The 26,842-nt window shown below is 41.8% G+C and overlaps 2 protein-coding genes across 7 annotated transcripts in view; one reads left to right on the plus strand and one right to left on the minus strand.

Moving 5' to 3' along the window:
* Positions 1-1,475: 1,475 nt before the first annotated feature.
* Positions 1,476-16,033, plus strand: ogfod2 (2-oxoglutarate and iron-dependent oxygenase domain containing 2). 5 transcript variants are annotated; one of them, XR_009807585.1, is made up of 9 exons: positions 1,476-1,690; positions 1,785-1,841; positions 3,893-4,003; positions 4,105-4,204; positions 6,117-6,241; positions 6,313-6,570; positions 8,337-8,760; positions 12,822-12,862; positions 15,247-16,033. XR_009807585.1 is itself a non-coding variant. In XM_061906978.1 (9 exons), exons 1-9 carry the CDS (start codon positions 1,556-1,558, stop codon positions 15,299-15,301), a joined length of 1,026 nt encoding a protein of 341 aa, XP_061762962.1. In that variant the 5' UTR covers positions 1,476-1,555; the 3' UTR covers positions 15,302-16,033. The 5 variants fall into 5 exon arrangements, 3 of the variants coding, with proteins under 3 accessions (XP_061762962.1, XP_061762961.1, XP_061762963.1); XM_061906978.1 differs by having other exon boundaries at positions 8,337-8,480; XR_009807584.1 differs by lacking the exons at positions 12,822-12,862; positions 15,247-16,033 and adding an exon at positions 11,570-12,143 and having other exon boundaries at positions 8,337-11,520.
* The window catches only part of slc4a5a (solute carrier family 4 member 5a), a 124,554-nt gene continuing 110,391 nt past the window's right edge, over positions 12,680-26,842 (minus strand). For both annotated transcript variants that reach the window (XM_061906975.1, XM_061906974.1), the window contains 4 exons: positions 26,675-26,842; positions 23,108-23,275; positions 22,973-23,031; positions 12,680-13,231 (listed from right to left, as the gene is read on the minus strand). The exon at positions 26,675-26,842 is cut by the window's right edge and continues 6 nt beyond it. In XM_061906975.1, the coding sequence (XP_061762959.1) occupies positions 13,066-13,231; positions 22,973-23,031; positions 23,108-23,275; positions 26,675-26,842 (561 nt within the window). In that variant the 3' untranslated portion in view covers positions 12,680-13,065. The remainder of the gene's footprint in view (positions 13,232-22,972; positions 23,032-23,107; positions 23,276-26,674) is intronic.

Below are 26,842 nucleotides of genomic sequence, written 5' to 3' on the forward strand. Positions count from 1 at the left end.
ATTATTTTTTTTGCTGTTTCTTTTTTTGAAGGGTGGGGTTGGTGGTATGGTTGGGATATAATTAAAAAATATTCTGACATTTAGGGCAGACAACAGATATATGATGTATGTGAATATGATGTGATGGATAGGAATGTCTGATACTGGATGTCTATAAGAATATAAAATAAATAAATTAAAAAAAAATCCGGAGGGACACCACCAGCAGAAATCATTAAGAAATATAAGTCAGTTGACAGTAAAAAGTTGTTGTCGGAATTGTTGGATATGACTTTAAACCATAACCAATTATGTAGCAATATAGCTCTTGTCTCAAAGTAGGTGTACTGTCACTGCCATTTTTTTTTTTTTGCTGTTTTCCTGTGTGTAGTGTTTTGGTTCTTGTCTTCCATCTATCTATCCATCTTCTTTCGCTTATCCGAGGTCGGGTCGCGGGGGCAGCAGCCTAAGCAGGGAAGCCCAGACTTCCCTCTCCCCAGCCACTTTGTCCAGCTCCTCCCGGGGGATCCCGAGGCGTTCCCAGGCCATTTTATTTAAAGTGCCTTTCAGAATAAATAATAATAATAAAACAAAGCAAGATGCGGAATGACTTCTTCACTTACAACATTGAAAGACAACGTAACTTCCTTTCGAGTTATGTTATTGCTTGGATTTTTCCCACTCAATTGCATAGTTTAGATTTTTTTGCAGTAAGATTTAAGCCTCTTTTGTACTAAGTCCGCGCACTTTTTGCTGTACAACCGCCATCTTGACTCGGTTGACCACCACCGGTTTTCACTTCCGTGAAGAAGTCACGTGATGGAATACAAGCAATACCACGAAGCTTCTGTATAGTCACGTGCTGTGATATTTGAAATGTTTTATTTATGTTTTGTATTAAAAAAAATAGCTTACCTAGTTGTAAAAGAGAGCCAGAATATAAAAACCAACATGGGGTATTTAAAGATTTTATTTTTTTTAACCAGGGAGTATGATCGCCACCATTTTTGATTTTGCTAATGTAATGTTTTTCTTTTTATGGATTTGTCTCTTTGTGACGATAAATTCATGTAATAAGCTGTCATACAGGATATGCCTTGAGGTCTTATTTTGAAGGCGCTAAGAGCGGAAGTGGGATGACACATGTGGTGGAGTTTGTAAAAGTGGAGCCTAAGTGTTTGTTATTTCATAGTTTTATACAGTATAGGCGACTTCTATAAACCCTCAGTTACACTTAATATAGCAAATATTTAAAAGCTGATTAAAAAACACTTTTTTATAATGTTAATGAGCCGTAACACGGAAGTAGTCACGTGGCTTTATGAGTTTGCGCCACATAATTATACAAAAATACAATTTTATTATTATAATTATTTTGAATATTGAAATTATTAGATTTTACTCAATGACATAAATGGTGAAAAAAAAAGTTTAATCTTTGTCGGTAGTTAACTTTTGCGTTGTAAACCGGAAGTTGTGATCATGGTCGTTTGCTTCAGCACAAATGTAGCTTGACGTCAGTCGTCCTGACATTATCTACGTTTTAGTCTTGGCGGTCATTTTCTGAAACACGACAATGGCAAACGAAGAAATTGTGAAGCGACAGTTTTGTATCTGTAACTGCTTCACCACCGACAACATTTTCCTGGAAGACTACAAGCTCCATGTTCGCTTTATATCAGAGGAGCAGTTCAGGCAGGACTACGAAGCAGTGAGTTGAGTCCACTCTTCCTTCTTTCAATCGTAATCTAACACCTAACTTTCTGTGACCCCATTTAATGTTTTATTGTCATTTTACTATTCAGCTTCTGAACGGACTTGGCTGCGTCACCCAGCAACAGTTTGATGATATCCTCATCAAGGCAAGTGTGTATAGTCCTGATATAAGTCAATATTTTTAAAGGCCTACTGAACTGAGATGTTCTTATTTAAACGGGGATAGCAGGTCCATTCTATGTGTCATACTTGAACATTTCGCAATATTGCCATATTTTTGCTGAAAGGATTTAGTAGAGAACATCGACGATAAAGTTCGCAACTTTTGGTCGCTAATAAAAAAGCCTTGCCTTTACCGGAAGTAGCAGACAATGTGCGCGTGAAGTCACGGGTTGTAGAGCTCCTCACATCTGAACATTATTTACAATCATGGCCACCAACAGCTGGAGTGATTCGGACCGAGAAAGCGACGATTTCCCCATTAATTTGAGCGAGGATAAAAGATTCGTGGATGAGGATAGTGAGAGTGAAGGACTACAAAAAAAAGAAAAAGGCGAGGGCAGTGGGAGCGATTCACATGTTATTAGACACATTTACTAGGATATTTCTGGAAAATCCCTTATCTGCATATTGTGTTACTAGTGTTTTAGTGAGATTATATGGTACCTGAAAGTCGGAGGGGTGTGGCCATGGGTGTGGTGACCGCCAGTGTCTCTGGTTGTAGAGCTCCTCACATCCTCACATTGTTTACAATCATGGCCACCAGCAGCTAGAGCGATTCGGACCGAGAAAGCGACAATTTCCCCCATTAATTTGAGCGAGGATGAAAGATTCGTGGATGAGGAAAGTGAGAGTGAAGGACTAGAAAAAAAAAAGGCGAGGGCAGTGGGAGCAATTCAGATGTTATTAGACACATTTACTAGGATAATTCTGGAAAATCCCTTATCTGCATATTGTGTTACTAGTGTTTTAGTGAGATTATATGGTACCTGAAAGTCGGAGGGGTGTGGCCACGGGTGTGGTGACCGCCAGTGTCTCTGGTTGTAGAGCTCCTCACATCCTCACATTGTTTACAATCATGGCCACCAGCAGCTAGAGCAATTCGGACCGAGAAAGTGACGATTTCCCCATTAATTTGAGCGAGGATGAAAGATTTGTGGATGAGGAAAGTGAGAGTGAAGGACTACAAAAAAAAAGGCGAGGGCAGTGGGAGCGATTCAGTACTATTAGACACATTTACTAGGATAATTCTGGAAAATCCCTTATCTGCATATTGTGTTACTAGTGTTTTAGTGAGATTATATGGTACCTGAAAGTTGGAGGGGTGTGGCCACGGGTGTGTTGACCGCCAGTGTCTCCGGTAGGAGGAGGTAATAGTCCGCAGCTGCAGGAGGACGCAAGCTCCGCTCATAACTACGGTAAGAGCCGACTTATTAGCACCATTTTCTCACTGGAAAATAATGTCCGCTACAACCCGAGAAGTCAAACGCACGCGTCATCATACGAGTCATCATTCTGCGACGTTTTCAACCCGACACTTCGCAGGAAATTTAAAATTGCAATTTTGTAAACTAAAAATTGCGATCTGCTGCTGCTGCGCTGCTGCCGTCTCAAGATGGCCGCTTAAAAGCAGGAAGCAACAGCGTGACCACACAATGCAGAGAAGGTAGGTACTGTCCGGGTAAAGATATGTTGACTGGGTGAAAGAAGGAGGCACCAGTTTGACTCCTGGATACAGAGAAGGTAGGTAATGTGCAGGTAAAGATATGTTGAATGGGTAAAGGCAGGAAACACCAGCAAAAGTCGGTCCTATCCATCGCTGCTTGCAGCTTTAATTTATTTATACGATTCTCTTGAGGTTCTTTTTACCATTTTTTTAATTGAAATCGAGGGGTATACTGACCAAAAATAGGTCCAATGGCCCACACCAAAAATATTAAAACCAATATTTCCATGGATAAGGAAGCCTAACAAGGTAACCAAGAGATGAGAAACAAATTGGATGATAGATAACTGTTTTTAGTGTATTTTACAGCTGATTTAAGACATGGGTCAAAACCGACCCTTTAACATAAGAGATGGTAACAGAAATCTAACACAAGAGGAAGGTTAAACTTTCATGCAGAGAGAGAAATTGCAACTAAGCGGTATAGAAAAACAATGGATGAAGATAAGCTGACCATTCTTCTTGTCTTAGATTTCGCAGGAAGTGGAAAGGCGATTGCGTCTATCTGTGACATCCGTTCAGAGAATGTCAGCCATCAAAAACGGATACCAGCCTCTTCATCCTCACGTCTACCATCTTCAGGTATTGTTTGTTGAAACATGTCACCACTAGGGCTATATAAGTAAACATTGATTGATTGATTGATAATGTTCCATAACCATCTTTTGCATGTTTCCTCACAGGAAAACTTCCTCACACCAAAGTTCAAGCATCTTGTCGAGTGTTGTCGAAGTGGCTCAGTCACACTCAACAGTCTTTCTGAATTGTTGGAGGAAGAAGCAGGTGAATTACACAAACATTTTATTTACAGATGTCCGAGAGTATCGGACTGCTGATATTGTCGGCCGATAAATGCTGTAAAATGTAATATTGAAAATTATCGGTATAGGTTTCAAAAAGTAAAATGTATGACTTTTTTTAAAACGCCGCTGTGTATTTTCGGACGTAGAGAGAAGTACAGAGCGCCAATAGACCTTAAAGGCACTGCCTTTTCTCGCCGGCCCAGTCACACAATATCTATTGCTTCCACACACACAAGTGAATGCAACGCATACTTGGTCAACAGCCATACAGGTCACACTGAGGATGGCCGTATAAACAACTTTAACACTGTTACAAATATGCGCCACACTGTGAACCCACACCAAACAAGAATGACAAAGACATTTTGGGAGAACATCCGCACCTTAACACAACATAAACAAAACAGAACAAATACCCAAGACCCCCCCTAGCTACACTCGATAGATCTGACTTGGCACTTTCGGTTCTTTGTACTTTCTTAATAGCTCATGGCATGCTATCTGTTTGCATGATAGCATTTTAACCATTCTCATGCACATGTTAAATACTATTAAAAATCATGTTTGCTACTGTGACAAACTTCTCGACTGATGCAAGCCATTCTCACATAAAAATGTCCAGCTTATTAGACTAGACTTCCTTCTTATTTTCATTCAAATTTGAACTTTAAAGCAGTGGTCCCCAACCACCGTGGCCCGGTACCGGGCCGTGGCCCGATTGGTACCGGGCCGCAGAATAATTTTTTATTCATTTTTATTTAAAAAAAAAAAAAATATATATATATATGTATTTTTTTTTTGTAATTAAATCAACATAAAAAACACAATATACACTTACAATTAGTGCACCAACCACAAAAACCTTCTTTTTCATGACCAAAACGTCCCTTTTTCATGACAAAAAAAAAAAAAAAAGGATCCCCCGGGCCGCGGGACAAATTATTAAGCGTTGACCGGTCTGCGGATACAAAAAGGTTGGGGACCACTGCTTTAGAGTAAAGATAAGAACACAATTTTGTTGCATTAGCTCATGGTAGTGCAGGATAAAAGAGCAATAAGGTGCCGATATAAATGAATAGATTACTGTACAGATAAATGTATTGCACTTTTGCATATGCACCCACATTTATGGATGTATGTTATATTGTCTTTATATTCCAGCGAGTTAATCCATTTTTGGAGGGAATTGAGATGATTATTATGATGCGTTCAAGAGTCTTATGGGCTAAGTTTAAGAAGCTGTTACAGAACCTGGAGGTTCTGCTACGGAGGCTGCGGAGTCCAGCAGTGAAAACAGTCCTTGGTGAGGGTGGGAGGAGTCTCTGCATATTTTCTGAGGCCTGGTCAAGCAGCGGCTTTTTGCGATATCCTGGATAGGAGGAAGAGGAGTCCTGATGATCTATTCCACCGTCCTCCCCCACTCTCTGCAGAGACTTCCAGTCTGAGGCACTGCAGGCTCCAGTCCAGACAGAGATACAGTTGGTCAGCAGGCTTTCTATAGTGCCTCCATAGAATCTGGTGAGAATGGGGGGAGGGAGCTGTGCTCTTTTCATCCAACGCTGCTGAGCTTTTTTTTACAAGAGCTCCGGTGTACCTGCAGCCCCAGGAATTAGATGCTGCTTACGATCTCCACTGCTATGCCGTTGATAAAGAGTGGATCTTGTCTGGACTGGTGCCTCCTGAAGTCGACGATGATCTCCTTGGTCTTGTCGACCATTCAAAACAACCTTGCTTTTCCACATTTGAAAGAGTCCCATTTTTCAACGCCATGACGAAAATATCTAGTTAACACAGGTTTTGTACTAAACGTGTCCAATGTGGCCGGTGAACAAAGTTATGTGTGACACTGGCACACAAAACCTTTTTTTGACTTACCGACTATTCCGTTCAAGCTTCGAGGGTGTATCGCTTTCCTGTGTTCCACAAAAACTTCTGTGAGGACCTGATAGAGGAGCTGGAGCACTTTGAGCGTTCCGCAGCGCCCAAAGGTCGACCTAACACCATGAACAACTACGGGGTAAAGACCACAGCTATTCAATCTTAAAAATACGACTTCACCCAAAAGATATTTCATTGCGATTTTCCTAGATGCTCTTAAATGAACTGGGCTTCGACGAGGGCTTCTTCACACCTCTGCGAGAGCAGTACCTGCATCATCTTACCTCCTTGCTCTACCCGGACTGCGGAGGATGCAGTCTCGACAGCCACAAAGCCTTCGTTGTCAAATACGACATGAATGAAGACCTGGACCTCAGCTACCACTACGATAACGCAGAGATCACACTCAACGTCTCCTTGGGCAGGGATTTCACAGAGGGAAACCTTTACTTTGGTGACATGAGACAGGTAAGGTGATTGTGTTTAGAGCATAATAATAACACATTGTCAAAACTGGAATCACACAATTGTGGAGAGTATGAAAACTGTGGTACTGCTATAGTCCTTTGAACACACTTTAATGTGATCAAAGACCAGGGCCTGATTGACTAAAGGTTTGAGTGTACTAAAACTAGTTTTGTGTACTAAAACTATCCATCCATCCATCTTTTTCCGCTTATCCGAGGTCGGGTCGCGGGGGCAACAGCCTAAGCAGGGAAACCCAGACTTCCCTTTCCCCAGCCACTTCGTCTAGCTCTTCCCAGGGGATCCCGAGGCGTTCCCAGGCCAGCCGGGAGACATAGTCTTCCCAACGTGTCCTGGGTCTTCCCCGTGGCCTCCTACCGGTTGGATGTGCCCTAAACACCTCCCTAGGGAGGCGTTCGGGTGGCATCCTGACCAGATGCCCGAACCACCTCATCTGGCTCCTCTCGATGTGGAGGAGCAGCGGCTTTACTTTGAGTTCCTCCCGGATGGCAGAGCTTCTCACCCTATCTCTAAGGGAGAGCCCCGCCACACGGCGGAGGAAACTCATTTCGGCCGCTTGTACCCGTGATCTTATCCTTTCGGTCATGACCCAAAGCTCATGACCATAGGTGAGGATGGGAATGTAGATCGACCGGTAAATTGAGAGCTTTGCCTTCCGGCTCAGCTCCTTCTTCACCACAACGGATCGGTACAATGTCCGCATTACTGAAGACGCCGCACTGATCCGCCTGTCGATCTCACGATCCACTCTTCCCTCACTGGTGAACAAGACTCCTAGGTACTTTAACTCCTCCACTTGGGGCAGGGTCTCCTCCCCAACCCGGAGACGGCATTCCACCCTTTTCCGGGCGAGAACCATGGACTCGGACTTGGAGGTGCTGATTCTCATTCCGGTCGCTTCACACTACTAAAACTAGTTTTGTCCCAATACGAATACTTCGGTACCAGTACCAAAATATATTTCAATACTTTTCTAAATAAAAAACCTTAGAGTACATGATACATATGTTTATTATTGCATTTTAGTCTTTAAATAAAATAGTGAACGTACTAGACAAATTGTCTTTTAGTAGTAAGTAAACAAACAAAGGCTCCTGATTTAACTGCTGACATATGCAGAAAAATATTGTGTCATTTATCATTCTGTTATTTTGTCAACATCATGGGGGACAAACTGTAAAAATGCATTATTAATCTACTTGTGAATACCGTTAATGTGGAAGGAAATGAGTGTCTCCATGGTGAAGCCGCTTAGTACAGGCAAAAACATCTTTTAAATAGAGCGGCCTGCATCTCTTTTGCGCGTGTTCTCAATTGTACACGCAGTCTTAGATCACACGCAACACGCCCGGTAATAGTGCAGACAGTTTAGCGTGTGGTATTTGGATCTTAGTAAATCGTAGTGTTTGAGAGGATGCCATGAGAAGCCGGGCTTTCTGCTGCGCCGCTCCCAGTCTGCGGAACCCTCTCCCTGACCACCTGAGGGTACCACAGACTGTAATGCTTTTTAAAAAGGCTTAAAATCCCATCTTTTTGTTAGATTTATGTCTGCTAGTTCTACCTGTTGGGCTGTTCTAGTTTTTATTTTATTTTACTATTTATCTTACTTGTTGGGGGCAGCTATTTGTTTTTGTTTTTAAATGTACTGTTGCACTTTGAGATTGTTTGTTCAATGTAAAGTGCTTTCACAAATAAAATCTATTATTATTATTGTTTGTTTCTTAAAGCATCCTAATATTTGTTTACAGGTGCCTTTACGTGACAGCGAGTGTACAGAAGTTGAACACAAACAAAGCGAAGGGGTTCTCCATCGAGGCCAGCACATGCACGGAGCCCTGCCCATCTCCTCTGGCCAGCGATGGAACCTCATCGTCTGGATGAGATCCTCACAGGTGCGCAACAAACTCTGTCCCATGTGCAACAGGAGGCCGGCGCTGGTGGAAGGAGAAGGCTTCGCTGATGGATTCACCAGACACGCCGCTCCACTGCTCGCCAACTCGTGCGCACTTACCTGACGCGTGCCATTGCAAGTGTGATGTCATCTGCTTACACAAACATTCTTCCACCTTTCAACTCACTTGGATTGAGTTGTGGACAGTGTCAAAGAAAAATTGTTACTATTGAGCACCGACACAGGAGTCTATTTATGTCAGCTTGTTAACCAAACTGAAGGTCAGAGCTGGCTGTCACATTATTTTACGTATAATGTGTGTCAAATAAGCACTTTAGCTTTATGGCTAAATGTATTTGTTCTTTCAGCTGAGAATTTACTTCATGCACTATATTGCCAGAAGTATTTGGCCACCTGCCTTGACTCACATATGAACTTGAAGTGCCATCCCATTCCCAACCCATAGGGTTCAATATGATGTCGGTCCACCTTTTGCAGCTATTAACAGCTTCAACTCTTCTGGGAAGGCTGTCCACAAGATTGCGGAGTGTGTTTGTAGGAATTGTCCACCATTTTTCCAAAAGCGCGTTGCTGAGGTCTCTCACTGATGTTGGTCGAGAAGGACTGGCTCTCAGTCTTCGTTCTAATGTTCTGTCCGGTTCAGGTCAGGACTCTGTGCAGGCCAGTCAAGTTCATCCACACCAGACTCTGTCATCCACGTCGTTATGGACCTTGCTTTGCGCACTAGTGCACAGTCATGCTGGAAGAGGAAGGGGCCCGCTCCAAACTGTTCCCACAAGGTTGGGAGCATGGAATTGTCCAAAATGTTTTGGTATTCTGGAGCCTTCAAGGTTTCTTTTCACTGGAACTAAGGGGCCAAGCTCAACTCCTGAAAAACAACCCCACCAAATTTAACACTCAGTACAATGCAATCCGAAATGTAGCGTTTTCCTGGCAATTTCCAAACCCAGACTGGATGGAAAAGCGTGATTCATCACTCCAGAGAAAACGTCCCCACTGCTCTGGAGTCCAGTGCCATCCATCCATTTTCTACCGCTTATTCCCTTTCGGGGTCGCGGGGGGCGCTGGCGCCTATCTCAGCTACAATCGGGCGGAAGGCGGGGTACACCCTGGACAAGTCGCCACCTCATCGCAGGGCCAATGGAGTCCAGTGGTGACGTGCTTTACACCACAGCATCCCTCGCTTTGCATTGGACTTGGTGATGTATGGCTCAGATTCAGCTGCCCGGCCATGGAAACCCATTCCATGACGCTCTCTGCGTACTGTGCGTGGGCTAATTGGAAGGTCACATGAAGTTTGGAGCTCTGTAGCAACTGACTGTGCAGAAAGTCTTTGCACTATGCGCTTCAGCATCCGCTCACCCCTCTTTGTCAGCTTACCATGGCTGAGTTGCTGTTGTTCCCAAACTCTTTCATTTTCTTATAATAAAGCCGACAGTTGACTTTGGAGTATTTAGTAGCGAAGACATTTCACTCTGGAAATCACAGCGCTCCTCAGAGCGGCCAGTTCTTTCACAAATGTTTGTAGAAACAGTGTTCACGCCCAAGTGCTTGATTTTATACACCTGTGACCGGGCCAAGTGATTAGGACACCTGATTCTCATCATTTGGATGGGTGGCCAAATGCTTTTGGCAATATAGTGTATCTTTTAAACCAGGCGTCCGCCACACCTAGAGGATCCACTGAGGTATTGTGCAAGGGTCACACATTTTTACATCCCCCAGCAATTTTTCTAATAATTGAAAGTCGGCTTGCACGATATCACAATTTCAATATTAACACTCAATCAATCAATGTTTATTTATATAGCACCAAATCACAAATGTCTCAAAGGACTGCACAAATCATTACAACTACAACATCCTCGGAAGAACCCACAAAAGGGCAAGGAAAACTCACACCCAGTGGGCAGGGAGAATTCACATCCAGTGGGACAATGCTGACTATGAGAAACCTTGGAGAGGACCTCAGATGTGGGCAACCCCCCCCCTCTAGGGGACCGAAAGCAATATTAACACTCAAACAAGGCACACGTGCACTCATACTGTGTGTGTAAACACGACGCCATCATAAGACCTACTGTAACGCTCAATTAAACAGAAAATATTCCTAAACTGTGTTACCACTTAATCACAAAGATTATATATTTAAAAAATAAACCTAAGACTTTGGTCATGCTGATTACTAACTAGTACTAAACAAATATGTACCGCATAAGAAGGGACTCATAAATTATTTGTTTTTTGCATGCAATGTGCTAAAATAAATACATTCATGATTATTGTTCTTAACTAAACTGTAAATAAAATTAAAGTGCAAATGAAAATATAGTTTCACCACTTGAATCATATTTTTTGCGCTAAAAAACATCGGTAACACTTTAGTATGGGGAACATATTCACCAATAATTAGTTGCTTATTAAAGTAACAAAGACGTAATTTAGAGTTATTTGGACACTGGGGGAACATATAAGGGCTAGAGTTAGGGTTACTAATAACAATTCTGTGGTTATTGAGGGAAGACTCTTCGTTAATGGCTTACTGGTTGTAGAATAAGAATAAGGCATTAATAAGTTGTAGTGGAAAATTTCTGTCCTAGGGTTACCATCCATCCATTTCTACCGCTTATTCCCTTTTGGGGTCGCGGGGTACGCTGGCGCCTATCTCAGCTACAATCGGGCGGAAGGCAGGGTACACCCTGAACAAGTCGCCACCTCATCGCAGGGCCAACACGGATAGACAGACAACATTCACACACTAGGGCCAATTTAGTGTTGCCAATCAACCTATCCCCAGGTGCATGTCTTTGGAAGTGGGAGGAAGCCGGAGTACCCGGAGGGAACCCACGCATTCACGGGGAGGACATGCAAACTCCACACAGAAAGATCCCGAGCCTGGATTTGAACCCAGGACTGCAGGACCATCGTATTGTGAGGCAGACGCACTAACCCCTCTGCCACCGTGAAGCCCCTAGGGTTACCTCCAAACTAAATGCATTGGGAGGGACACAACATGAGAGGTCAAGTCACCCTGACCAAGAGCACATTGGGAGGGACACGACATGAGAGGTCAAGTCACCCTGAACATTGGACAGTTATATAAGTTGTTATGCTACAAATCAGGCCATCATGGAGTGTATGAATAAGAAGGGAAGACCAAGCCTGAGGTGCGCTCTTTCTAATTCCTTTCACGAGGGTTCACCATCTTTCGTCTCTGGAGACATTGTCCGTGAAAACATATTGATTCAATCCAACTATGTACTATCTGATTGTGAGTAATTAAAACTGTTGTAACAAACTCTCTATTGTTCCTGTTTAAGATTCGGCGTTTCTACCACATAAAATTGGCGTCACGTACAGGATGAGGCCCCGGGTTGAATCCCCAACATTTCTACCTCAAGTACTTAATAATGACTAAGTGAGAGCCAATATGTTACTAAATTGCATGTTGATAAGCAACTAATTGTGGTGAATATGTGTTCCCCGTACTAAAGTGTTACCCAAACCTCAAAGCTTTGAGTTCTAGACTCCTTCTGTATGTTTGAGATTGTCATTACTGCTAAAAGTGGTGGAAAAGTGTATACAAGTGCAGCCCACAGCTGAAAAACAGACTTTTTTGGAATAATAAAGTCTAAAAACATTGGCAGCTCTGTCGCCTATTTTTGTTTTATTTTTAAAACTGTAGTACCGTTTTTCCACTTGCAGTAATATGCTGTAAAAAACAAAAACATTACATTCTATGGTAAAAATTTTTGGGGCTTAGACGTCTTTTTTTTACTGTAAAATCTAGTTTTATATATTTTTTTTACAGTGTACGTGAAAAAATATAATTAAATGCATATCACGAGGCGAATTGTCATGCATTTAAATTCACTGTTAAAAGTGGCCCTTTTAGGACGGACTTAAGTGCAATGTGGCCTTCAATGAAAACATGTTTGACAGCCCTGGTCTAAAAAAAAAAAGCATTTTTTTTTTTTTTTAGTTTAGTCATTTCTGGATGTTTGTTAATCTCCAGTTTTCCTTGACAGGAAGTACTCGTTACTTTTTCTCCCAGCAAACATGTAAAACGTACTTCGCATTTTAAACTGGCTTTTCTGCAAAACACAAGTAGTTTTTGGAGTAGAATTAAACGTTTCTGTGCGAGCTTGGAAAAAAATTCAAAATACAACAGACGACATGTTTTTTTTTTTTAAATATATATATGTTTTAATTTCATATTATACTATAAACATACTTTTAGGACATACTTTTATCATGCAGTCTTTGTGATAAAACTACAACCTGCTCAGTAAAACCTTTTGGTTGTTTCTTTTTGTTCCAGGTCCCAAAATGGAGCGTTCGATTGGGCGGTTGGGAGGACAGGTCAGAGCACAGGACATAACACATTTCACTTGTTACAACATTTAAGTCAAATATATACTTTTAAATGGGGCTAATCATCCTGTCATCATACACAATGATAATAACAAATAACAGCCGTTATATATGAAAGGAATCATGTTTGTCAATATGTAAATACAATGGTCGTGTGGCGAGTAAAGGCGTGTTAGCGCGGAGAATCCACTTCACAAGGTCGTCTCGCCGCTCATGTCGCGCGGCCGGTGGTGGTCCATGTCCGAGTCGTAGTCCGATTCCATTTCTATCTTGACCTGCGGGACGGGGCAGGCCGCCCCGCGCCCCATAGGCATGGCCGGAGATGACGGGCAGGAGATCTTCAGGTGAAGCGTGATGCTGAGGAAGGGCAATCTCCAGTTACCTTTCACACTCAGGCAGAGACAGGAAGTGGGTGAGGGTGGCGGCCGGAGGAGGGGGAATGACCGGCGTGGTCGTGTGGCATTAGGCCATGACGGGATGGAGGAAGGGAACGTTATCACTGTGGACTTCTACTCTTTTGACTTCAAGGTTTGTTTTATTTAGTGTGTGTGTGCGAGATCATCAAGAAAATATTGGTGAGTTCAAAGGTCACTAATGGCTCTCTGGTTTAGGTTATGTCCACACAAACGCAGATTTTTGCCTTTAAAAAAAACGAGCATATAGTGACGATTTTCCCTAAATTCGTCTACGGCGTTTATCAGGGGTGTCAATCTCCTTTTCATCGAGGGCCACATCGCAGTAACGGCTGCCTGCAGAGGGCAATTTTTTTTTTTTATTGAAATCATGCATGCGAGTAATAACCTGTGATTAATCAAGGTGTCCTGGGCATGACGTTAAAGTGCATCCGGCAGTGGAGGCTCCTCTATGGGGTCTTGGGGCACTACGAGGTTAACCCCTTTACTGCTGTTACAGGTACTAGGCAAAGGCCTAGTACCTGACTGCCCCCGTAGCCAGGGATGCAGAGAAGACCTCGACAGCGGAGCAGGCGGAAGACGGTAGATGTAAGAACTACCACCGTACTTGCCAACCTTGAAACCTACCTCCGGATTCGGGAGATTGGGGGCGGGGAGGATATTTATATAGTGTTCATTTATTTACACATACAGTGGGGCAAACAAGTATTTAGTCAGCCACCGATTGTGCAAGTTCTCCCACTTAAAATGATGACAGAGGTCTGTAATTTTCATCATAGGTACACTTCAACTGTGAGAGACAGAATGTGAAAAAAAAATCCAGGAATTCACATTGTAGGAATTTTAAATAAGTATTTGGTCAACCATTCAAAGCTCTCACTTTTAGAAGGAGGTTCTGGCTCAAAATCTCACAATACATGGCCCCATTCATTCTTTCCTTAACACGGATCAATCGTCCTGTCCACTTAGCAGAAAAACAGCCCCAAAGCATGATGTTTCCACCCCCATGCCTCACAGTAGGTGTGGTGTTCTTGGGATGAAACTCAGTATTCTTCTTCCTCCAAACACGACGAGTTGAGTTTATACCCAAAAGTTCTATTTTGGCTTCATCTGACCACATGACATTCTCCCAATCCTCTGCTGTATCATCCATGTATCCATTTTGGTATAAACTCAACTTGTTGTGTTTGGAGGAAGAAGAATACTGAGTTGCATCCCAAGAACACCATACCTACTGTGAAGCATGGGGGTGGAAACATCATGCTTTGGGGCTGTTTTTCTGCTAAGGGGACAGGACGATTGATCCGTGTTAAGGAAAGAATGAATGGGGCCATGTATCGTGAGATTTTGAGCCAAAACCTCCTTCCATCAGTGAGAGCTTTGAATGGTTGACCAAATACTTATTTTCCACCATAATTTACAAATTCTTAAAAATTCCTACAATGTGAATTCCTGGATTTTTTTTCCACATTCTGTCTCTCACAGTTGAAGTGTACCTATGATGAAAATTACAGACCTCTGTCATCATTTTAAGTGGGAGAACGTGCACAATCGGTGGCTGACTAAATACTTTTTTGCCCCACAGTATACACACACTCCTCTCTACTCATTGTTGTATTTGAAAGTGCAATGCATTGCAGCCAGTAACACAGCCTTTGAAGGAGCATAGGCATGGGCAGCATCTGTGACATTTAAATTGCAGGAAAGGAGTGAGTTTAGGGTTGAATTGTCCATCGTTCTATTCTCTGTCACTATCATTTTTTGGACATTACTACTTGCCGGAGTTTTGAAGCAATGCATGATGGGAATCCGGATGTTGTGGGTCAAAGTGTATTAACGTGCCGGCTGGAATAAACACACGCTGAGAAATAGCTCCGTGCCTGCCTACTTTATGGGTCTTAGATAAACCTATGGATAACGGACACATATATGATAGTCTCCTTATTGTTGTGTGTGCAGTTGTGCACTCTCCAAAACCCGTAGATGTTATAAGGTGACTGGGCCGGCACGCTGATTATATGGAGGAAAAGTGGACGTGACGATAGGCTGTCCTCACTCAAGTCCGGCTGGAAATTGGGAGAATGGTTGTCCCGGGAGATTTTCAGGAGAGGCACTGAAATTTGGGAGTCTCCCGGAAAATTCAGGAGGGTTGGCAAGTACGACTACCACAACAGCTGTGACGGCGGAAGAAGGCTGCAGCAGAAAAGGGTCCCCAGTCGTCTTGGACTTCATGCCACTGTACCCTGACCCGATTCTGTCAAGGATCGTGTGGTGACTGTCTGTGCACCAGTCTCCCCACTTTAAACTAAGTCACGCACAGCCATCCCCCATAAAGGGATAAACCCCTACCCAGGAGGATCGTCATACTCGTTCGAGTGACCGCCGATGAGTGAGTGATTAATCAAAATTCACATGTATCTGGCGGCCTTGTGGTTAGAGTGTCCGCCCTGAGATTGGTAGGTCGTGAGTTCACACCCTGGCCAAGTCATACCAAAGACTATAAACATGGGACCCATTACCTCCCAGCGAAGCGGTCCGGTAGCTTCCGAAGCACTCCGCCGATGGACCGAGCGACAATACAAAACTGTGGTGCACTGGACCCAAGCGCTGATACTCCGACAGAGAGTAGGTGGGTGGATCGGATGTGTAACACGTTAGTTGTGATGTTAGCCCGTTCGGGGCTAATTATGCTACTGTAACTGTAAACTCCACTAAACTGTAAATAAAATAGAAGTGCAAATTAAAAGTATGGGGAACATATTCACCATTAATTAGTTGCTTATTAAAGTAACAAAGACTTAATATAGTGTTATTTGGACACAAGGGGAACATATAAGGGTTAGGGTTACGGTTACTAATAAGTAATAATTCTGAGGTTATTGATAGATAGAAAGATAGTACTTTATTGAGTGAGGGAAGACTCTTAGTTAATGGCTTACTGGCTGTAGAATAAGGCATTAATAAGTACTTAATAATGACTAATTAAGAGCCAATATGTTACTAATGTGCATGTTAATAAGCAACAAATTAATGGTGAATATGGTCTCCATACTAAAGTGTTACCAAAATTAGCTTTTTCTTCATCTTATCTGCGTTTGCGTGGACTTTGCCTTAGTTCATCTCAAGATGTTTGCACCAAGACCAGGGATCTCACTCATTCCTCCTGCTAGGTCTTCCTATTTTCTGGCAGACCAGGTGTGTATTAGTTGTGCTAAGAAGCGGCGTTACAAACCCCCAGCAGGTTGCATCAAATATAAAGTATTGGTGGTCGTCCAAAGTGATTTGTTGCGGGAACGTGTGGGGAAACACTGCCATGCATCTTAGACCAAAATACACTTTAGCTTGTTTTCCAAACCATGCCTCTTTCAAAGCAATGCAGACAGGGGGTTCATTTGCATTCAAGGAACGAACAAAAAACATCAAAGTGTAATTCTTTGAAGAACATTATAGCATAAAAGTCTTGTTGCAAGCGAAGCCGATCTGTCGGGACTTGGATGAAAAAAGAAACAACCAAAGCGATAACGATTCTTGTTCTATTTGAATGGTTCACAACAGAGTCGTACACAGCATGGACAAATGACAACGTGTTCAAAAGGAAGCAGTCTGTGAAACATTCAGAACAGGAAAAGAAGTAGCAAGCGTTACACAGCCAGAAGTATGACAAAGATCTGCATTGCCTTAAAGTGCATGGAGAGGACGCTGGGTAGTGTTTATGGTTGCAAGTATTTCTTCAATTGGAAGTGTTCCTTTTTACATTTCACCAGCAGGAAATAAAATAGAGGTGAAGCCAAATAAAATATGTCTTGAAAAAAAACAGCAATGTACTGTAATATAGTATACTAAAGAAGTATTAGAATCTACAAAATACAAGGCAATACCGTGGGACCTCGTTTTTGTTTTTTTTAACATGCACCACTTTTCATAGCATTTGGTTAAAGAAGAAAAGTTCTGCCAAAAGTTTTCCTGGACCTTCTTATGCCGTCTCGGTCAAACATTACGGTAAACTAAGTACCTCACAAATATTATTCAGCGGAACTAAATGGCGTGAGTGTCTGTGAAGTATGGATAGTGGTTAGAGGTGGGATTCATGGCTCTTAGAAAGGAGCCAGATCTTGAGCTTGAAAGCCGTTGAAAAGACTGGCTCCATGGGGAACATATTCACCATTAATTAGTTGCTTATTAACATGCAAATTAGTAACATATTGGCTTTTAATTAGTTATTATTAAGTACTTCTTAATGCCTTATTCTACATGGTCTTATTAAACAGCCAGTAAGCCATTAACATTATCACAATTTCAGAAGGGTTAAAACCAATAAAAATCAGTTCCCAGTGGCTTATTTTATATTTCGAAGTTTTTTTCAAAATTTTACCCATCCCGCAATATCCCTAAAAAAAGCTTTAAAGTGCTTGATTTTCGCTATTTGCAAAGCCACTGTCCATTTCCCTGTGACGTCACATAGCGATTCCAATACAAACAAATGGTGGATACCACAGCAAGATATAGCGACATTAGCTCGGATTCAGCTCGGATTTCAGCGGCTCAAGCGATTCAACAGATTACACTTATATTGAAACAGATGGTTGGAGTATGGAGGCAGATAGCGAAAACGAAATTGAAGAAGAAACTGTAGCTATTGAGCGAATGAATAGCTATTGACGGTATTCGGCCATGCATGTCTGCGTTAGCATCGCCGGTAAAATGTGCAGACCAACCGATCAGGACTTTCGCATTGACACTGGATTAACTTAAATCCGTAGATTGGTAAATGTTTGTTTCGCATTAAATGCGGGTGGAAGGAAACGCTGGATGCAAATACAACTACAAATGTACATACAGGTAGCCTAAATAGCATGTTAGCATCGATTAGCTGGCAGTCATGCCGCGACCAAATATGTCTGATTAGCACATAAGTCAATAACACCAACAATACTCACCTTTGTGATTTCGTTGACTTTATCGTTGGGAATGCATCTGCTTGGAGTGTCGCAGGATATCCAGACATTCTTGTCATCTCTGTGCCATCTCTGTCGTAGCATCGCCGGTAAAAACAAACGAGGGACTTTCGTATAGTTGCTCCAGTGTCAAGAGATATCTCTTGACACTGAAGCAATTTAAATCCGTTGATTGCTAAGTGTTTGTTTGGCATTAAATGTGGATAGAGGGAAAGGCTGGATGTAAATATAGCTACAAATGAGGCATAATGCTGCAATATGTACATATAGCTAGCCTAAATAGCATGTTAGCATCGATTAGCATGCCGTGCTAATCGATGCACATTCTATGTAAATCAACTTGAATCCGTCCCTGGTCGTGTTGTTACACCCTCCGACAACACACCGACGAGGCATGATGTTTTCAAGGTACCGGAAAACAGTAGAAAAAAACGAAAATAACAGAGCTGATTTGACTCGATGCGTGTGATGTGGTAGGGAAAAATGGCGTTGACTACCTATGTGACGTCACGTTCTGACGTCGTCGCTCAGAGAGGCATAAACAGAAAGGCGTTTAATTCGCCAAAATCCACCCATTTAGAGTTCGGAAATCGGTTAAAAAAATAAATGGTCTTTTTTCTGCAACATCAAGACGCTTACATGGGTCTGGTGATAATGTTCCCCTTTAACTAAGAGTCTTCCCTCAATAACCTGAGAATTATTGCCTATTAGTAACCCAAACCCTTATATGTTCCCCCAGTGTCCAAATAACTCTAAATTAAGTCTTTGTTACTTAGAATATGTTCCCCATACTAATGTGTTACCATATTTTTTTAAGTAACTTGTTTTCATCAAGGACACAATCACTCGTGGCAGTAGTAAGATACAAGTTTGGTCAATAAAACAAAAATGAATACATGACACCAATATAGACACTATAAACAATAATTATTTAGATACAAATCTAATTTGGCTTTTGTTTTAATTGTAAAGACTCCACAAGATGATGTCTTTTCCAATTCTCTGACAGTCATGTCACTAGGGCCGTGACCATGGCTTGTCGTCGCCTCCACGGATTGCGCAAAAGTGCATCATAATGCTACATTTCCTTTTATTTTTGTTCATTTTCTTTTCTTTTCCATTTGCTAATAACTATTTAGGGTAACACTTTAGTATGGGGAATATATTGTAAGTAAGAAAGACTTAATTTAGAGTTACAGTATTTGGACACTAGGGGAACATATTGTCAGTAACAAAGACTTAAAGGGGAACATTATCACCAACCTATGCAAGCGTCAATATATACCTTGATGGTGCAGAAAAAAGACCATGTATTTTTTCAACCGATTTCCGAGCTCCTAATGGGTGTATTTTGGCAAATTAAACGTCTTTCTGTTTATCTGTCTTTTAGCGATGACGTCAGAACGTGACGTCACCGAGGTAACACACCCGCCATTTTCATTTTCACATTACAAACACCAGGTCTCAGCTCTGTTATTTTCCGTTTTTTCTACTATTTTTTGGAACCTTGGAGACATCATGCCTCGGAGGGTGTAACAACACTAACAGGGAGGGATTCAAGTTGCACCACTGGCAAGAAATCTGCCGCCAGACCCCCATTGAATGTACCAGAGTCTCCACATTTGACCGGCGATGCTAAGACAGACATGGCACAGAGATGTATGGATAACCTGCAGATGCATTTGCAACGATTAAATCAACGAAATCACAGAGGTGAGTTTTGTTGATGTTGTTGACTTATGTGCTAATCAGACATATTTTGTCACGGCATAACTGCCAGCTAATCAATGCTAACATGCTACGCTAATCGATGCTAACATGCTATTTACGCTAGCTGTATGTACATTTGAAACTAGATACCCACATTTAATGCGAAACAAACACTTACCAATCGACTGATTTAAGTTGCTCCAGTGTCACAAGATGCGAAAGTCCTGATGGTTTGGTCCGCACATTTTACCGGCGATGCTAATAAGGCAGCCATGCTATGGGCCACTTCATTAGGTACACCCACGCTATGGCCGAATAGTGTCAATAGCTTAAATTTCTTCTTCAATTTCGTTTTCGCTATCTGCCTCCATACTACGACCATCTGTTTCAATACATGCGTAATCTGTTGAATCGCTTAAGCTGCTGAAATCCGAGTCTGAATCCGAGCTAATGTCGCTATATCTTGCTGTGGTAACCGCCATGTTGTTTGTATTGGCAGCCCTGTATGACGTCACAGGGAAACGGATAGTGGTTTCGAAGATAGCGAAAATAAGGCACTTTAAAGTTTTATTTAGGGGTATTCCGGGACCGGTAACATTTTGAAAAAAACGTCAAAAAATACAACAAGCCACTGGGAACTGATTTTTATTGTTTTTAACCCTTTTGAAATTGTGATAATGTTACCCTTTAAGGGTTAGGGCTAAGGTTATTGTAGATTTGTTCTGTAAGAACAGACCATAATCATTAAGGGGTATTAAAGGGAGAATCATATACAACAACTTCCTTACTTAGTACTAATAAGCAATAATTCTGAGGTTAATGAGGGAAGACTTTTAGTTAATGGCTCACTGGTTGTATAATAAGGCCATGTAGAATAAGGCATACTTAATAATGACTAATTAAGAGCCAATATGTTACTAATTTGCATGTTTATAAGCAACTAATTAATGCTGAATATGTTCCCTAGACTAAATTGTTACCCTCGTTAGAATTCCGAGTACAGCGGTAAAGGCTCCAGTAAATTTAGGTGCTTATTGAACTCATCCCTCTTTGATAGCTTTGGCGTGAATAGAGCCTTCTGAGACGACTTTTACTCGGTATTGTCATTACTCTTTCATTAAACAAAGCCAATAAACCCTGATTCTGATTCTGAGAGTGCAGCTTGGGCAATTTGTATGAAGAACGGCTCTTAAACGATCGAACTACAACTGTGAAACGGTTCTCATTGTTCACTGGTAAGAGCCAATCAAAAGGCTGACTCGTTTAGGAAGGTCACAACTCTTAATAGTGGTCCTTTGAGAGTTGGGAACCTATAAACTAAGGTCATCTCAGGGCTTTCAATTGTTCACAACTTTAATAGTGGTTCTTTGAGACTTGGGAACCTATAAACTAAGGTCATCTGAGGGCTTTCAATTTTTCACAAGTCCATTGTTTGGTTTGTCTTGGAAGACGTTTCGTCGCTCATCCGAGTAGACTTCATCAGTTCGTGCTCAGAGACTTGGATTGTTCAGATCAAGTCCAGCGGTTGGTGCCAAAACCCCAAACATTTATACTCCAAAACCAGGAGGGTGTGTCGGGGAAAGGATGGTTTTGCCCGAGAAAAACAACTGCTTTGACACAAACCAGCAATCCTAACTGTCATAGCCAACGACAGTCGTTGAGGTGTAATTTCCCCTGGTTAGTAAGGAGGTATTGTGTGTCAGAACCATCGCTGTGGATCGACCACCAGTCCAAAATAGTCGGATTTCCTCACGTTAGCATTCCATTCAGTTGTAAAAAAAACGGCACAAATGGCATTCTGGTCATCTTCTGTGACCAGAATGTTTCTATTTCCTGGTATTTGTTGGAAGCTAAATTAAATGGGTTGTACTTGTATAGCGCTTTTCTACCTTCAAGGTACTCAAAGCGCTTTGACACTACTTCCACATTTACCCATTCACACACACATTCACACACTGATGGAGGGAGCTGCCATGCAAGGCGCCAACCAGCACCCATCAGGAGCAAGGGTGAAGTGTCTTGCTCAGGACACAACGGAGGTGACGAGGTTGGTACTAGGTGGGATTTGAACCAGTGACCCTCGGGTTGCGCACGGCCACTCTCCCACTGCGCCACGCCATCCCTAGATTCTTCCCTAAAATTGCAGAGTCAGGAATTGTTGAAAGGACAGTGTTGTATATGGGAGACACGTGGTGTCGCAGACCACCAATTCTGTTCAGGGAATGTTTTTCAACCTTGACATAGACTGCTTCCCTCACTCCTCTTTCGTACCATCCGTCCTAGCCAAGGATGTTAAAATAACATCTCAACGGCAGACATTTATATATATATAAGGGTTAGGGTTACTAATATGCAATAACTCTGAGATTATTGAGGGAAGACTCTTAGTTAATGGCTTACTTGTTGTATAATAAGTCCATGCAGAATAAGGCATTAATAAGTACTTAATAATGACTAATTAAGAGCCAATATGTTACTAATGTGCATGTTAATAAGCAACTAATTAATGGTGAATATTTGTTCCCCATGCTTAAAAATGCGGCGTTTTGCGAAGGGGCAAGCTCCATTTACATTTATTTCAATTAATTTTAATAGGAGACGGTGATTTGAGATACAAGTGTTTGGAGATAAGAGCTCTGTCAGGAAACCAATTAAGCTCTTTAGTTGAGGTATTATTGTACTCTGATAGTTAGTAAAACCATTTCATGTACTGTAAAGATGTATGATTCTAGAACTAGTTGTTTCCAAGTTTTAATAGGAATAAGAATAAGAACAGCTGTGTAATACTTGAGAGGTTCTACTGAAACATCCATGCTATGTCCAGTACTTAGAAAGTACTCTAAACACATATACAAGAAGCACACCTAATATTTTGTCACTTGTGTTGACATGTAGTGTGTACATTGTGTTAAAGGGCATGTTGTGTGGCGGAGGGCTGGCAGTATGCCCCCCACTCAGACTGTTCAACTTCAGGGTGGACCAGATCTTTGTAGGGGATGTGCAATTTGAGGACACAGTACCTGCGATCCAAGTCTGAATCAGAACTTGGTGAATGGTTGGAGTAAGGGTTGTATTTATCCTGCAACAGACGCACAGTAAATCAATGACCAATGAGTTCAGGCCAGCAGATGGCAGCAAAGGTCTGTTTATCTCACCTCATCCTCAATGGCCTCCAGTTTGGGCTTTTTCTTGTCTTTCACACTCTTCTTGTCATCGTCCTTCTTCTTCTTCTCTTTCTCAGGCAGCAGGTCGTCCACCCAAGCCAGGTCATGCTGGGAGAAGACCATGTCCAGCATTTTACGCACGACCATCAGACCAAGAATCTAAAGTTTAAGACAAAACAGATGCATCACATAGAAACTTTAATCTGCGGTTTTTACTCATATCTATTGTTGCTTGGAGGAATCGTACAGTGGAACTTCAGTTCGGAACCTCTATTCACAAATCTATTGTTGCTTGGAGGAATCATACAATGGAACCTCAATTCACAAATCTATTGTTGCTTGGAGGAATCGTACAGTGGAACTTCAGTTCGGAACCTCTATTCACAAATATATTGTTGCTTGGAGGAATCGTACAGTGGAACCTCAATTCACAAATCTATTGTTGCTTGGAGGAATTGTACAATGGAACTTCAGTTCGGAACCTCTATTCACAAATCTATTGTTGCTTGGAGGAATCGTACAGTGGAACCTCAATTCACAAATCCCTTGTTGCTTGGAGGAATCGTACAGTGGAACCTCAATTCACAAATCTATTGTAGCTTGGAGGAATTGTACAATGGAACCTCAATTCACAAATCCATTGTTGCTTGGAGGATTCATACAGTGGAAGCTCAAATCACAAATCTATTGTAGCTCGGAGGAATTGTACAATGGAACCTCAATTCTCAAATCTATTGTTGCTCGGAGGAATCGTACAGTGGAACCTCAATTCACAAATCTATTGTTTCTTAGAGGAATCGTACAGTGGAACCTCAGTTCGGAACCTCTATTCACAAATCTATTGTTGCTTGGAGGAATCGTACAGTGGAACCTCAATTCACAAATCTATTGTTGCTTGGAGGAATCGTACAGTGGAACCTCAATTCACAAATGTATTGTTGCCTGGAGGAATCGTACAGTGGAACCTCAATTCACAAATCTATTGTTGCTTGGAGAAATAGTACAGTGGAACCTCAATTCACAAATCTATTGTTGTTCGGAGGAATCGTAGAAGGCAACCTCAATTCACAAATTTATTGTTGCCTGGAGGAATCGTACAGTGGAACCTCAATTCTCAAATCTGTTGTTGCTCGGAGGAATCGTACAGTGGAACTTCAGTTCGGAACCTCAATTCACAAATCCAATGTTGCTTGGAGGAATCGTACAGTGGAACCTCAATTCACAAATCTATTGTAGCTTGGAGGAATTGTACAGTGGAACCTCAATTATCAAATCCATTGTTGCTTGGAGGAATCGTACAATGGAACCTCAATTCACAATTTTTTTTTGTTGCTTCGAGGAATCGTACAGTGAAACATCAATTCACAAATCTATTGTTGCTTGGAGGAATCGTACAATGGAACCTCAATTCACAAATCTATTGTTGCTTGGAGGAATAGTACAGTGGAACCTCAATTTACAAATCTATTGTTGCTTGGAGGAATCGTACAGTGGAACCTCAATTCACAAATCTATTGATGCCTGGAGGAATCGTACAGTGGAACCTCAATTCACAAATTTATTGTTGCCTGGAGGAATCGTACAGGGGTACCTCAATTCACAAATCTATTGTTGCTCGGAGGAAACATACAGTGGAACCTCAATTCACAAATCTATTGTTGCTTGGAGGAATCGTACAGTGGAACCTCAGTTCGGAACCTCTATTCACAAATCTATTGTTGCTTGGAGGAAACATACAGTGGAACCTCAATTCACAAATCTATTGTTGTTCGGAGGAATCGTAGAGGGGAACCTCAATTCACAAATTTATTGTTGCCTGGAGAAATCGTACAGTGGAACTTCAATTCACAAATCTATTGTTGCTTGGAGGAATAGTACAGTGGAACCTCAATTCACAAATCTATTGTTTCTTGAAGGAATCGTAGAGTGGAACCTCAATTCACAAATCCATTGTTGCTTGGAGGATTCATACAGTGGAACCTCAATTCTCAAATCTATTGTTGCCCGGAGGAATCGTACAGTGGAACTTCAATTCACAAATCTATTGTTTCTTGGATTCGTACAGTGGAACCTCATTTCACAAATCTATTGTTGCTTGGAGGAATTGTACAGTGGAACCTCAGTTCAAAAATCTATTGTTGCTTGGAGGAATCGTACAGTGGAACCTCAATTCACAAATCTATTGTTGCCTGGAGGAATCGTACAATGGAACTTCAGTTCGGAACCTCTATTCACAAATCTTTTGTTGCTTGGAGGAATCGTACAGTGGAACCTCAATTCACAAATCAATTGTTGCTTGGAAGAATAGTACAGTGGAACCTCAATTCACAAATCTATTGTTGTTCGGAGGAATCGTAGACGGGAACCTCAATTCACAAATTTATTGTTGCCTGGAGAAATCGTACAGTGGAACTTCAATTCACAAATCTATTGTTGCTTGGAGGAATAGTACAGTGGAACCTCAATTCACAAATCTATTGTTTCTTGAAGGAATCGTAGAGTGGAACCTCAATTCACAAATCCATTGTTGCTTGGAGGATTCATACAGTGGAACCTCAATTCTCAAATCTATTGTTGCCCGGAGGAATCGTACAGTGGAACTTCAATTCACAAATCTATTGTTTCTTGGATTCGTACAGTGGAACCTCATTTCACAAATCTATTGTTGCTTGGAGGAATTGTACAGTGGAACCTCAGTTCAAATATCTATTGTTGCTTGGAGGAATCGTACAGTGGAACCTCAATTCACAAATCTATTGTTGCCTGGAGGAATCGTACAATGGAACTTCAGTTCGGAACCTCTATTCACAAATCTTTTGTTGCTTGGAGGAATCGTACAGTGGAACCTCAATTCACAAATCAATTGTTGCTTGGAAGAATAGTACAGTGGAACCTCAATTCACAAACGCCTCTATTTACGAACCTTTACACCGCGCCAAATGTGTGCATACAATGTCTTTTGCTGTCCGAAGCCATGTCGCCATGGAGACCAGGATTAGTGATTTACTTTATTTTTCGCCATGGAGACCAGGATTAGTGATTTAGAAGTAGCTAAAACACTGTTGACTTTGGATGGTTGTTCGCCTAAAGCACCTCTTCCTGAGGGCGTCTCAGTGTTATAACTTCACCTTTATCATTAGTTTTTCGACCAAAATGCGTCCGTTCTCCATTTTCTGTCTGCACCTTGTGTCTGCTTGTAAGTACCCCGGGTGTGCGCTGCCAAACATGCTCCTCTGCTCGCAAAACCAGCAATGTCATGACGTGACGACGCGCCGTCATGTCGGGGAACTGGTACTTTTCAAACGTATAGTATAGTACCTTTTTTGATTCATTAGTACTATACCAGTATCGGTATACCGTACAACCCTAATATATACACATTAAAGTGTCTGACTACTGACTTTTTACAAGGCTGGAACCAATTATTCATGTTTACATTGATTCTTATGGAGAACTCCGCTTCACTATACAAACGTTTCGGTTTAAAACCATGTTCATGAACCAATTGGGGTCGTAAATTGAGATTCCTCTGTGCATCCATAGTAATCTATTACATACCATAATGGGAAAGATGATTGCTAAGAATGTTGATTTGAGGATCCAGAGTACAGCCAGGCATATGATCTGGACCAGGGTGAACAGGTGCACTCTCCTCAGAGGAACATGGCGCAGGTAGGAGAGGTCGGGCTGGTGCTTGGACGGCATCATGTACAATTTAATCCTGTC

This window comes from Nerophis ophidion, linkage group LG07, assembly GCF_033978795.1.
Source record: "Nerophis ophidion isolate RoL-2023_Sa linkage group LG07, RoL_Noph_v1.0, whole genome shotgun sequence".
NCBI lineage: Eukaryota > Metazoa > Chordata > Actinopteri > Syngnathiformes > Syngnathidae > Nerophis > Nerophis ophidion.

What these genes read in the sequence shown, in the direction of transcription:
- ogfod2 (XM_061906977.1), top strand. Translation starts at nt 1,556, where the DNA reads ATGGCAAACGAAGAAATTGTGAAGCGACAGTTTTGTATCTGTAACTGC. An exon ending in CTCACGTCTACCATCTTCAG is followed by an intron (nt 4,004 to 4,104) that starts GTATTGTTTGTT and finishes GTTTCCTCACAG; the next exon opens with GAAAACTTCCTCACACCAAA. An exon ending in ATTGTTGGAGGAAGAAGCAG is followed by an intron (nt 4,205 to 6,116) that starts GTGAATTACACA and finishes ATTCCGTTCAAG; the next exon opens with CTTCGAGGGTGTATCGCTTT.